This window comes from Helianthus annuus, chromosome 12 (genome assembly GCF_002127325.2).
Source record: "Helianthus annuus cultivar XRQ/B chromosome 12, HanXRQr2.0-SUNRISE, whole genome shotgun sequence".
Lineage (NCBI taxonomy): Eukaryota > Viridiplantae > Streptophyta > Magnoliopsida > Asterales > Asteraceae > Helianthus > Helianthus annuus.
In genome coordinates, this window is record NC_035444.2 from 78,876,206 (window position 1) to 78,891,150 (window position 14,945).

Genomic DNA, 14,945 nt, shown 5'->3' on the forward strand with positions numbered 1-14,945 from the left:
CGTTGTAGAACTCTTCGTCCATGATTCAGTAACACGTTTATCTAGACAATCACTGTTCAAGCGAAATTACTCCTAAGCGAAATTACCTTTAAGCGAAATTAACATGAAACAACAACTTCAAACGTAATTAGTAGGTTTCAAAAGAAATCACCAAACAAGATTTGATTTCGTGTGGAATTACACAGTTTTCACACGGAATTAAGTTTGGAACGGAATTACTCAAACGAAATTCTAATTCTGTGCGGAATTAAATGTAATGTCAAACGAAATTATCTAAACAGTGTAATTCCGTGCGAAATTACAAAACATTTTCAAGCGAAATTATGCTGATGTCACCATGTTTGAACAGATTTTCAAACGGAATTACAAGTTTTGTTAGTTTTAGATTGAATTAAGGTCCAATTTTCTCAAGGGTTTGTTAAAACACTGTTTCGCTTATGATATATGAAATTCAGATCATTTTAACCGTGAAAACTTGTTCAATTGAGAAAAGAAGGTGTAGAATTTAGAAATCAAGATGAAATCAAGCTGAAATCTACAGAACTCTTCCTCCTGAGCTCTGATACCACATGTAGGATCATGCGCGGACCCGAAACGAGTCGATGAGAGGCGTTCTACACAATATGAAAGGCGGAAACAGACATATCGTGTGTGATTCAGCAAGATGTTCACTTTAACTGTCTCTTATATTAATTCTGATACGATTACAGATCTGTAGACACTTTGATAGAGCTTCGCCATCGGAAATACTCTTCTTAATTCCATTTCAAATGAACCGGAATGACTCCTATTTATAGACTTCTTAATTCCGCACGAATCATACTTACACGGAATCAATACAAGCGAGATTACCTACTCACACGGAATTACAAGGTGCGGAATTACATATTGACATTTCAAGCGGAATTAGTCCTTCTCAAGCGGAATTAACTTTTTGCATGATTTCTCGATCTTTGTGCCATGAACAATGCAAGACTCGATACAAGAAGAAATCGACAGATGTATGCACCAACAAGATATGCCTTAGGATTCCTTTAGGACCATGTTATAGGTTAGAATAACTCTTTGAGGTTATACAACTTGGTTCCTTGGAAATCCTAGTTGATTGCACGTTTCCATTAATTGCCTAAAAGTTGATCATTATGCCCTTTTGATGTAAAAACAAGATTTTTGAAAATGTGAGAGGATAAAAACCTTTATTACTAATTTATAAATATGTCCTAAAAATTTGACATCAGATTGAGGTCTAAATTAAGAATGATGTGCGATAGCGTAAATTGAAAGCTTTTTATTAATTAAACGGCATTTTCGGAATAAAGCCTATTTAAACCCAAATTTTGACACCAAACTTTCTACCCACTGATATAATATAATATTTAGGGATTTTTGGAGATTTTTATTAAATTTTAAAATGATCATAACATAGGGTTCTTGCATTGATTCGGTAATTGACGGTTATGCCCTTTTTGGCTAATAAAATGAGTTTCACACATCCTTTACATATCAAACCTTTTTCTACTGATTTTATATATTAAATAAATTATTTTAAACAGTAAAGGTTGTTCAAATTCTCTAATTTACTTATTTAACCCAAATACCGTCAAATGCCGACTTTTATGCGATTTAGGCGCATAGTATGGTTTAAAACCATATTAGACACCTAAAGCTTGATACCTACTGATGTTATGAATAAATTTTTATACTTTAACAGTAAATAAAAGTTTTGAACTCAGATTTCCAAAATTAACCCTTAAAACATATGTGAAATGACCAAAATGCCCCTCCGGTGCATAGTTTGGCCATAAATGATAAATTTCACATATGTTAGATATCTTACTGATATAACTTGACAAAATAAATATTTTTACTGATCATTTTAGACCAGAACCTCAGATTGTCATTTAACCACTTTTATAATCTTTAAAATGACTAAAATGCCCTCTCGGGGCTTAATTTGATTTTAAATTTGTTTTGGGCATAATGGAAAGTATCTTACTGATATCACAACATATTTGAGGCATATTAACTTGTGAAACATGTGCATGACTCATTTGATTACCCATTATGCAATTTACGCGTTTGGTACGGTTTATGTAACTAGCTTACATGAATTAACCGAAACGGGTCAAACCTTATCATTTTGAAGAAACACTAGATATGCGGTCGGAACCGAAATATCTAGGGGGTTTGAATCCGCATAAAAGGGTTAGCTCTCTCTCGGTTGATTCAGTTGCTGCCGAACTTCTTCTCCGGTGATTCTGCAAAAAAAAGCACCGTTAGCCTCGCCAAGGGGAGAAGAGGGTTCTCTCCTTGACCCGACTCCGGTGTGAGAATAAGTATTGGTAATGGAGAAGAGAAAGTATTTGAGAAGTGAGTGTGATCTGAGTTTATACCTGAACAGTTCTCGTATTTATAACCGGGAGTTTGGGAGGGAAAACCTGTTATTGAAAAGATGACGGAAGATGCTAACGCCGTAGCGGTTATATCTTCTTCCGTTAAGTTTTTTGATCCAACGTCAAGTTGTCTCGATCCGATGTGAATGCACACGGATCGTGGTTTGATCTATGGCTGGGGGATTGCCACGTGGAAAGTGATTAAGTGGAGATCATTCTCCAATTGCATGCTTTCGTTGTGATTTCAGGGATGCTTGTGGTAATGACACATGTCTAGACGGTTATAACCGTCTGGGTGGTGCACGATCATATTCTTTCTAGAGGATTACTGCTGTAATCTAGTGTGACATCTTACTGTGTGGACACAGATGAATAAATCCCAAGTCTGGGTAAAATGATATCCAAGTTTGGATATTTGGGCGGAAGTATTGATCTCAGGATTTTAATCCTTTGCTAATGGAAGAAGGCGCAAGGATTTATGCTTTCCTTTGGGCGCGCGACTATAAACTATTGATTACTTTCTCCCTTTTGTAAGACCAATGCGCGACTGCGCAAGGTTAAAAGGTTGAAAGGCCAGTTTGTGGTATGGTCTTGAATCCTTTTTATGAGGTTTTTGGGACCTTACCCCTTCACATTTCCACCTCAAAAATCCAGAATGTGTTTAGTTTACCCATATTATAAAAGTCTCCATACTTGTCGGGTCTAAATCACATTCTAATCTGATCTTTGCTTAATCTTGCGTTTTGAACCGTAACTTTTCCTAAAAACTAACTGGTCTAAGTTTCGACTTAAATAAGACCAGTTAGGAATCTAATAGGTTAGTAAAACCTTCGTTCCAGATTGAGAGCCCCAGTAGAGGTACTTGTGCTTGATGATTAGAATATACGGCTGAGTATAAATTGTATTTTAGCTCAGGTAAATGCTTTTAACTTATTTTCCTTATATGGGCTTGGGATACGGTATTATAATAATACCGCTTGGTCGGGTATTAAATGTTTAATCGAATAGCGGTTAAATTATTAAGGTAACCCGTTTTAATCTGTCTTGTTTGAAATAAAAGCCTTTGGGGTTTAATGACCATGTCCCGGATATCCTTGGCATCATTATTAGGAAATGGCCACGTCTTAAGCACGGGGTGTAGGCATACACCTGACAGTTGCTTAAGGGAACGGTACCCACTCTCGTGTGGGCCTATACTTGTGGTGTGTCTGTTAATCTTGACCCGGTTTCTAACATCGGGCCCTAAATGTATAACAAACATGTAAATATGTATACAAGATTATTTTTATATAATTGTCCCAAGTTATAAAATATTTTTTGTGCCTTGAGCATTCAAATCAATTTTCTAAAACATTTTCAAAATGAGTCAGTTAATTGTATTTACCAGCATAAACTGACGTATTTTTCCAAAAAGATTAAGTGATAGGTACTGTACGTAATTGGCTGGGAGCTCAGGGCGTTAATAGGGAATCTTGCAAGTTCTAGATGCCTAAAGTCTGTTGAACAATGTTTATCTTTCTGTTTTAAGATCCGCCTGTGGATCCACTTTACAATCTGTTTGTAACATTAATGTTACTTTTGAATCAGTTTGTAATATATTCACTTTTGACTTCCGCTGTGCATTGAACTGTGATTATTTGACCATGATGATATCAACTACGTCACGATACTCCCCACCGGTAATATGTGGAAATATCGGGGTGTGATAGGTTGGTATCAGAGCCAATATGTGGAAAATATCGGGGTGTTTAATCTCAATGACACTGCAGCACATTCCTTAACTTCCGAGTCTAGGCTTGAACTAGGAATGATCTCATCCCTGTTATATATATGCATTGTTTTCGATATTTATGCATCTCAGAATCGTGTTGCCGAGCAAAGCTGCCATAGGTGGAGGCTCTCCAAATCCGAAGTTTAAGAATGTAAAGCTTCGTACTACAGCTCGAATAAGCGCACGACCTGTATGGAGGAATGACCTTTTGAATCCATTAATCATATTTCAAATTCTTTACCCAAGACTTTTAAAACTTCAAATGAGAAGCCAACATCGGAGGAGCTCGTACCTGCTGTCCTTGAAGACCCTATTCCAAAGATAATACCTATGAAATCAAAGGACTCGTATTTCTTACCTCCAAGTATTGGAATCCCAGACTTAGAATATACCTATCCTGATCTTATTCATGATCCATATTTTTGATTACCCATAAAATCCTTGGATTCCACTTTTGAAAAGATCCCAAAATAGAAGATTTGGATTACCAGCCAAAACTTTCGATATTCATACCTCACACAGAGAACCAAGGAGAAAATTTCCAGAAATAAAGTAAAGAAGAAACTCTTTCGTCGCTTTTCATTTCTTTATTAGTCCTTATAAGGACATGTTTATCATTTAGTTCCTTCGTGGGCAGATTTCTTGTTTTAAAAGTCCCGTTTAGAGCATTTATGTACTTCGTTCCTTTCAGGATTCAAGAATTCATTACCGATACATATAAATGAATATATTATATAAAATAAATCATAATATCCTTCTTTTTATCAGCCTATATATATTGAAAGGAATCTTAAAGGTATAACCTAGCTGATCTGTCGTTTTCGACATGGCCATAATGATAAAACCTATTTAAAAGATTCAAATCCTTGTTAACATCTGAAAACATGTTAGCACTCCTGACAACAGTGATACGATGAAATCACACATGTCATCTTTACACTGGATTTCTTCCAAATTTTAAATAGCCCAATGATCTAAAAATCATGGCTTACATCATCAATTAAGATGATTATGTCATAAATATCCATTAGTGATGAAACACCTATGGGTTATATCTATTGTCCTAAAATACAAAAGACAGTTGTAGTCTTTGACTCTCTGTCAAGAAAGGTAATGAACTACGTTCAAACCTTAATGCCTCGATCCTATATGATCATGGCTTATAAATCCAAAACTGTCCTCGTGACAAGGCCTTTTGTGCCATTTCAATATCCTTAATAGCTTATAGCTGGATTAAATATAATGAAAATTTAAAATAAACCTAATTATCAAATTAACCAAGTATGGTCTATTAATACCATGGTTAAAGAATCATCGAAAATGATGGTTCCAAAATAGACTCCCTGTCAAGAAAAGGTAATGAACTATGTTCAAACCTTAATGCCTCGATTCTCTAAAATCGTGGCTTATAAATTTAAAACTGTCCTTGTGATTAGGCCTATTATGCTACTTTAATATCCTTAATGTTTTATAACTAGGATAAATTATAATGAAAATACTAATATAATTAACAAATTAACCAATATGGTTTATATTACCATGGTTAATGAATCGTCAAAAAAATGATGATTCCATAATACCCTCTGAATACATCATTGTCAATAACTGTTTAGAAATCAAGCTACATGGCTGGGTCCGACGAAGTAATTAGTCAACCGAGGGAGAATAATGATACAACCAGAGTTAATATAGCTGGTGCAGAACTGCAGGCATTGATAGACAATGCCGTTACTCAAGCTCTGGACAGATGAGATAATGAATCAAGTGGTACTCACGTCAGAACTCAGTCAGAACCTCATTCAAACCAACACTCCAAGACTCATACGGCTCGCAAGAGCGATTCTTATCATTCATCGAATCAGAGGAGTGTCCCGTCTAGACAGGTTGTGCTTAATCAAAAGCCACATGTTAAAACCTGTTCATATAAATATTTTGTCTCCTACAAGCCCAGAGACTTCATAGGAGAAATAGGAGCCATTGATTGCATGACATGGCTCGATAAGATGGACACCGTTGTTGATATTAGTGGATGTGCAGAGCAAGACATTATGAAGTTTGTTTCACAATCCTTTAAAGGAGAAGCTCTAGCTTGGTGGAGGTCACTGATCCAAGCTACAGGGAAGATCCCGTTGTACAACTTGGCTTGGGATCAGTTTGTTGCTCTTATCAAAGAAAATTACTGTCCTCAGCATGAAGTTGAGAAAATTGAGACTGATTTCTTGACATTGGTCATGAAGAACCTAGATTGTCAGGCATATCTTACAAGTTTCAATACCATGTCTCGATTGGTTCCTTACTTGATCACACCAGAACCGAAGCGTATAGCTCGCTTTATTGGGGGTCTAGCCCCAGAAATAAAGGCATGTGTGAAATCATCGAGACCTACTACATTCAGGTCAGCGGCAGATCTGTCACTATCTCTCACACTCGATGTGGTCAGAAACAAGGCTGCCAATGCTTCTGAAGATGGAAAGCGAAAAAGGGAGGATGAGGATTCCAATCGCCCCGATAAGAAGAAAAAGGGGAACTCTGATCATAAGAAGAGTTCCGGGTTTAAAAAGGACAACCAGCAGTCGGGTGAAAAGACCAGGTGCAAAACCTGTAGGAAATACCACCTCGGGAAATGCAGATTTGAATCTCAGCCTCTACCTTGTGGAATCTGCAAGTCCAAGGAGCATAAGACCTTGGATTGCAAGAAGTTGAAAGATGCGACCTGTTATGGTTGCAACGAGAAGGGCCATATCAAGACCAACTGCCCTAGGAATCAGAAGAAGCCTGAGGAGGCTGGGTCTTTCAAATGAACGCCCAGTAGATGGTGCAGAATGATGACGACATAACAGGTACCTTTCCTTATGAATGATGTGTATGCGAGAATTGTTTGATTATGGCGTAGAAAAGTCTATTGTGGACCATAAATGTTGAAAACGGTTATATCCGCCTGATTAGGACTCTAGACGTATAACGCGAGGTAGAATTGGCCGATGATACATTAGAGAATGCTTCAACAACTTTAGATGGATGCTTTACATCCATTAGGAATCGCTCTCATCCAATATCCTTATGACAAGCTTTCAAACTATCCAAAATCATCAATATAATCAAGACAACTGTGACATTTGATCCCCTGTCCAAAAGGTGATGGACTAGGTCCAAACCTTAATTGCCATTGATGGTCTTTTATGGCCTAGACTAAGTATAATTGATATATATACATATCTAAATAACGTTCATTGAGAATGTTCGTACTATATTAGCCTGTATGGTTTAATCATACCATGGTTAGTATATGTTAGGTCATCAGGATGATGAATAGCGGTTGTTGGATTGCAACTAAGTAATTGTTTCATTTGGTGTGAGGAACCAAGTCTTGAGTATGATAAACTCGGATAAGACAACCGTCAATCGCGTCATTGATAATGCGACACATGCTAAAGATGCTACAATTGTGAACCTCAGAATTGACAAAGATATTCTCCAAGCTATAATAAACGTAGCTGTTAGAAAGGCTGTAAGGAAGGCCGTGAGAAAGCTCAAGGAACCCAATGCTACTTGCTCCAAATCTCATCTAAGACCCCACTTCCTTACTCACGAGAAGGATCTTGTTCATACCTCAAATGCAAAGGATGAACTAAAAAGAAAAAGGGAGGAAGATAACTCCCAAAGTTCTAAGAAAAAGAATAAGCAGGAGTCCAACAAGAAACCTGTATGCAAGACCAGCAAGAAGCGCCATCTAGGGAAGTGCAGGTTCGAATCAAAATCCCAATCACAGCCTAGGGCTTGTGGGATCTGCAAATCAAAAGAGCATAGAATGTTTGATTGCAAGGACATGGAGAATGCAGTCTGTTTCGGTTGTGGTGAGAAAGGCCACATCAAGACTACATGCCCTACATCTATCAAGGGAAGTGCAGCTAAGGATGGAAAGCCTAAGAATATAAGCGCTTAAACTCTCCTAAAGAGTGCCAGAGGTAGTTCATATCAATAATGACATCAGATACGTTCTTTAACATTTATTGGAATATAAATGCTAAGAGTTCTGTTTTGATTCGGATACCAATAAATCCTTCATAATTTGTAAGTATAACAACCTTTTAAAATCTTCCATTAGAACCTCAGAGATTAAGTGTAAGGTAAAACTTACAAACAAAAATCATAGAAACCATCTCTTCTGTTCCTGTCAGAAATCTTCATTCGTAAAAATTTTAGAGTACTCTCTCTCCAGACGGAGTACGTCAGTATATGTTATCTTGATATCTCTTTGATTTCTATCAACTGCGAATACCAGACGGTATGACATAAGCGCCACATGAGGATTGGTGTATCTTAATATGTTCCATAGATTGCTTCCATGCCTGATCAGTATAGAGGTTTAATGCGTGGAACAACAAGGATATTCCAATGGTCATATGGTACTAAAGTCAGCTAATGGTATTCAAAGAGGATATCCAGAATGGAATTGTCCAAGTAAATGTCTCTGATTAAGGAATCCGTGGACTCGTAACATAAATGTGTCACTTATCTGACACAGGCAATAATAGATGAACTGGAGCCTGAGATTTGGAAAATCTCTGTAACCTCCTTGTGTCTTGATTATCTTCTCCAAGGACTACCATGTTTACCTCCGAAGACAAGTAGAGTTAAGATTAACATCCCGCTTAGGGCTGCATTATTGTGAAATCTCCATGTTAATTAGTATCACCAATTATGGAATAGTCGAAACCCTGATTAAGTGAGTTTTAAGATATAGGTTCATAAAGCCTAACTCAATATTTTGAGAATTCGGTATAGTTAATTAAGAAAGACGGTTCATCTTGCTTATGCATTGATTACCACAACCATATTTAGGCAACAATTAAGAATTGCCATCAGCTGCCCAGGATCGTCGATTTGTTAAACTAGCTGTAAAGATTAGCTATCCCTTAAGATTAGTTTTAAGCAGTGGTTGGAATAACCATCTCACCTTAAAATAAGCTTTTCTAGAATTGTTGTTACGTAAGTATCAAGGTTGCTCCTTTGGGGACCTTGTATAGACGGAATGATAAACACTTATTGTTAGAGAAGAAGATTGGTAAGTCTAATTATCAGGATCTGAAAGTTGCCTTGGAAACAACGAATAAGATCATTCGAATTTGTAATCATCCGTGAGTTGCCAATAATTGGCAGAAAATCAAGGATTAATGAAAGTCGCAAACTTCCTAAGTTCTTGTTAAGGAATAAGATTCAACAGAAGGTATCACCCTGGAAGGGTGTGCTAATTTGTTAATTATCAGGCTAGTTAAGCTCTGAATATATAAAATCATTTGAGGGAATCGAATGTATCAAGATCAGGTAGCATATAAGCTAAAACCTATTTAAGGAACCCGGTGAAGCTTGCAATGCATTCCACACTAATGATTTAAGGATATGTTTCGCCAATAAGTCGAGAAGCATTATCGCATAATGATATGTAGATTTATGATATGATAAGAAACCTGTATTGATTAAGGATCGGCAGGTTAAAAAGCTTCAAAAGGATACATGTACCTATTATAGAAGTCAACTTGGGCGCTTGGAGAGGCCCCAGATGCGCTATAGAAATTAAGTCCATTATGCGACAAAAAGTACTTCCATCATTTTAGCAAATCTCGAGGTCAAGATTTCTTTTAAGGGGGTGAGGATGTAACACCTCGTAAAATCACGTCCAATGGTGTATTGACACGTGTAATAAACCTTAATAAAGTCAAACGTTGAATTTAAGGGACTAATTTTTCAAAAATCAAAAACTTTGATTAAGAAAGGACTGGAAGTGTTAACATACCTAAAATAAGTTTCTGAATAACCTCTCACGGTATTTATATTCACAAATGAGCCACTTGTTGATCGAGTGTAGCCGTTTGCGTAATTAATTGAAAGTTTGTGCAAAGAAGGGTTAAAAGTGTCAACATGTTAATTCTTACCTCTGAGTGACCTTTTAACAAACCGAGAGCTCCGTGATAATTGATTACACTCTCGGGAATGCCTAATATTGGCCATTAAGGGCTTTTATGCCTATAAGTGAAGTTACGTGCAACTTTGCAAGTTAAAGGGACTAAAAGTGTCAATATATTTAATTATACCTCTGAATGACCTTTTTATGAACCCGAAGCATTATTATGTTTTATAATACTCTCATTAATGCCTAATATTGATTTGATAAGGCTTCGATGCTATTAAACGATGATATGCTCAAGTTTGCGCATTAGAGGGACTAATTGCGTCAAACTACAAAAGTCTATCGATTCGTATGATATTGAACCTTCCGGAATATGATCATAAGTTAAAAATGCCCTAAATATCCTTTACATAGCTTAGAAAATAGGCTTAGATGTATTTGGTGCACAAAAATAAACTTATTTGATCAACAGGGACTAAAAGCGTCAAAAAGTGCATAAGTTTGCATTTTCACGCATATCTTACGTTCTGAACATATCCGGACATCCAAAAATTTATGTAATCACTAAAATATTTTATTTTAGTGTTTGGCATGATAAAATTCCATTCGTCGCGTAATTTGGATCGTTTTTCACGTCCGTTCGTGTTTCGTCGTAATTAGCCGAACAACGCAACCGTACGACCAAACGAACCGACATCCAGCATATTTTTGAGCATGTTTTATGTTCGCTATGTTTAGACATCATTGTAGAGCCTTGAGGATGGCTTAACGGGCTTTAAATGGGTCAAATATGAGCTTAAACACATACAGGGACCAAAGCTGCAACTTCTGAAAGTTTGTTTGATCTGTGCAGGCCGTAGCCTACGCCCCCTGCAGCGTAGCCTACGCCCAGGTCTGGGCAGATTCTTATTTTCAGCATTCTGGTCGTTTTTCAAGGGCTTTTATGTAAAATTCTCAATAACATGAGCTGGTTTTCAACCCTCATTGTATTTAGAAACCATGGGCACACATGGAGGGCCAAGATTAAAGCACGGGTTACGAGAAACGATCCTAACGGTTCTTGAAATCCTATATAAACCCATTTGTTCTTGCTCTCATTTCACACTTGATCTGAATTGTTCTATGTTGGAGCTTCTATGCTTCAAACCCGAGCATTCTAGATAAATTCCATCCTTGCTTGGACCCTTTGTAAGTGTCCTTTCGTGCTTAGTTTAATTGTTTGGCTCTTAAAGCCGAAAAGTCAAGCGTTCGCGATAAACGCTTTGACTTTTAAACGATCAAGCCATTGTTCGCAACGAACATGGCTACGTGATCGTAATTAGGTGGATATTAAACCCTCAAAAGGGTACCTCCTAATTACCACGTTTGCTTAGTTAATTGTCGGGTCAAAGTAATTAAATTAAAAGTCAAGCGAGTCGGTTTTTAAACAAAATTCATAACTAATGATGTAAAGGCAATAAAATCAGTTTTGTCACTTTACTAATTTGGTATATATTAGTTGAACATGTCTAGGCATGTTCAACCCGACAATTCTGAGTTTAGGCTCGGTTCGGAACCGAAAGTCGCAAAAGTAGACTTCTGCTTTGACTTTCAGTTCTGACCCGATTTAGCTTAATTTAGATATGCCTTAGGAATCCTTTAGGACCATGTTATAGGTTAGTATAACTCTCTGAGGTTATACAACTTGGTTCCTTAGAAATCCTAGTTTATTGCATGTTTCCGTTAATTGCCTAAAAGTTGACCATTATGCCCTTTTGATGTAAAAACAAGATTTTTGAAAATGTGAGAGGATAAAAACCTTTATTACTAATTTATAAACATGTCCTAAAAATTTGACATCAGTTTGAGGTCTAAATTAAGAATTATGTGCGATAGTGTAAACTGAAAGCTTCTTATTAATTAAACGGTATTTTTGGCATAAAGCCTATTTAAACCGAAATTTTGACACCAAAATTTCTACCCACTGATGTAATATAATATTTAGGGATTTTTGGAAATTTTTAGTAAATTTTAAACTGATCATAACATAGGGTCCTTGCATTGATTCGGTAATTGATGGTTATGCCCTTTTTGGCTAATAAAATGAGTTTCACACATCCTTTACATATCAAACCTCTTTCTACTAATTTTATATATTAAATAAATTATTTTAAACAGTAAAGGTTGTTCAAAATCTCTAATTTACTTATTTAACCAGAATACCGTCAAATGCCAGATTTTATGCGATTTAGGCGCATAGTATGGTTTAAAACCATATTAGGCACCTAAAGCTTGATACCTACTGATGTTATAAATAAATTTTATACTTTAACAGTAAATAGAAGTTGATACCTACTGATGGTTTAAAACCATATCGGATTTCCAAAATTAACCCTTAAAGCATATGTGAAATGACGAAAATTCCCATACGGTGCATAGTTTGGCCATAAATGATAAATTTCACATATGTGAGATATCTTACTGATATAACTTGACACAATAAATATTTTTACTGATCATTTTAGACCACAACCTCAGATTGTCATTTAACCTCTTTTATAATCTTTAAAATGACTAAAATGCCCTTTTGGGGCTTAATTTGATTTTAAATTTGTTTTGGGCATAATGGAAGGTATCTTACTGATATCACAACATATTTGAGGCATATTAACTTGTGAAACATGTGCATGAGTCATTTGATTACGTGATGTCGGGTTAAATTAAGCGTATTTTATATTAAGTAGTGTTAGTTATTAGTTAGTTAAACACGTTAAGTAGTTATCGTTTATATACTTATAATGTGTTGTTATCTGTGGCTTAACAGGTGTTAACGAGGGTGCACGAGAGAAACGAGTCGGAAAACGTGTTCGAAAAGTCAATGCATGGATTGAAATAGAAAAATACTCACCTGATATGGCCGCGACACCTTACGGGTTTGTTGATCAGTGTCGCGTGTCGTAGAGGCTGCCTTTGACCCGTTGACTGAATCTGGATAAAATCTAATGGACCGCAAAGGAATTAAAGCCAAGCAAAATTTCATGTTGGTCAATGATGATTGGGCCATATGAATTAATTAATAAAACATGGCATTGAAACCCTAAGGAATCAATTTTGAATCATCTGCACGTGCATCATATTTGGATGTGAATTAGATTGGATGTACATGAAAAATGGGGCTGCCAAAAGGAAATACATTATGGGCTGCCATGCAAACGTGAAATAGATGGAGTGGGTCTTGGAATATTTTATTTTCTACATTGTATGATTTTTTATTAAACCCTATGCGACCGGGCAACAAGAAAAGGGGGGGGGAGTCTTGGGAATTATCGTTGACAGCCGTCACATTACGAATGAAGAGGGACGAATCGGCAACATACTTCATATCTCTCAAGGCTGTTTTATGATGTCCAACCAACTCGGGATGACAACTAATGCGGTAGAGACAAGCATGCGCGGCTAAATCTTTCGGTGACTTCCGCCTGGATGAACGTTTACGCGGTTTGACATAATTATTTGTTTTTCTGATTCTTGCAAATTGGTACAGCTTGACCACTTGTGTTGGATTATTGGTAAACATTTCTTGTGTTTGAATTACTTGTCGTTTATTAAGCGTATTGGCAACTTTCTTGTGTTGTTAGCGGGTTGGTAAGTTGGTGGGTAATTGATACAATCAAACGGGTTATTAGGTTGCATAGTGAATCTTAAAAACTATCCCTACTAACTAATCAAATTCGTTAATTCCGAGGCCATGTTTATGTGGTGTTTTGAATCAGAAAACGGATTTTTATATTAAAACGGGTATTCTGGATTCCGGGTGGAGGTTACTTCTTCTCATCTTGATAACACTTTTCGTGACAAATTGTGTTTTCTTTACAATTAAACAAACAAACCGCCAATTTAGATAGTTTAGTTTTAATTAATTTCTTTTACGCTAACCACAAATTCCCCGTGGATACGATACCCTACTTACGCTATCTACGTAGTTTAATTAGGTTTTTGATTGACCCTTACGACAGTCATAAAAATGGCGCCGTTGCCGAGGAATTGGTGCGCTTAGTGTTAGTTAGTTGTTCCTACTTTCTAAAAAAAAACCCAAAAATATTTTTTTGTTTTATTTGTTTGTTCGTGATTTACGTGGGTACTTGAGTTGTGTTTGTGCAGGATGACAGATCTTACAATATTCTGCGGCTCTTCTACATGCAAGTTGTGCGGGGAACCACTTCACCCGTGTATCGGTTGCCACGAGGCCCGATTTAGACGGGAAAAGTCGAAATTAGAAGGACCACCGATGCCTTGCTATGAGAATCCTTTCCATTCACCATATTTCTATAATTCTGATACAACGGTGAAGGATGGTTATTACTCTGACGGATGGGATCGGGACGAGGATGCTTATTATGAGCCAAGGACAGATGGACAATGTTTCTGTTGCGGTCGTAATCATACTTATGATTATGATGATGTGTGTGTGGTGTATTTGGAAAATCCAGAGTATTAGAATAAAAAAATGATGGATGCGTACATCTCAAGACCGTATCAGGGATACCGACAGTATCATCCCGAGGAATATTCTAAGCCCGAGGGTGTCTATACTTATTAGACCGAGGAGGAGAAAAGGCTTGCTATGTTGGAAGTGAAATTGTCCAAACTCGAGCAGTATTTATCAACACCCAACCTTTCCGATGAAGATCGAATCAGCTTTCTAGTTTCCAAGTGTCAAAAGTTAAAGATGAAGATAGAATTAGCAGAGCGTCTTTCACCATTACCTGATGATATTAGAGATTATTCTCATATGGAGGACGAGGTTGTGGAGGATAATACCACACCAATGAGTCCTTTATCTGATGAAGAGTTATTGGTGGATCAGATGGTGTGTGCAGATGATGAGGCAGAA

General features: G+C 36.8%; 1 protein-coding gene across 1 annotated transcript; it reads left to right on the forward strand.

The window, feature by feature from the left end:
* The first annotated feature begins 6,440 nt into the window (after positions 1-6,440).
* LOC110907066 lies at positions 6,441-8,107 on the forward strand. The gene is made up of 2 exons (XM_022152100.1): positions 6,441-6,754; positions 7,522-8,107. Exons 1-2 carry the CDS (start codon positions 6,441-6,443, stop codon positions 8,105-8,107), a joined length of 900 nt encoding a protein of 299 aa, XP_022007792.1.
* Positions 8,108-14,945: the final 6,838 nt, after the last annotated feature.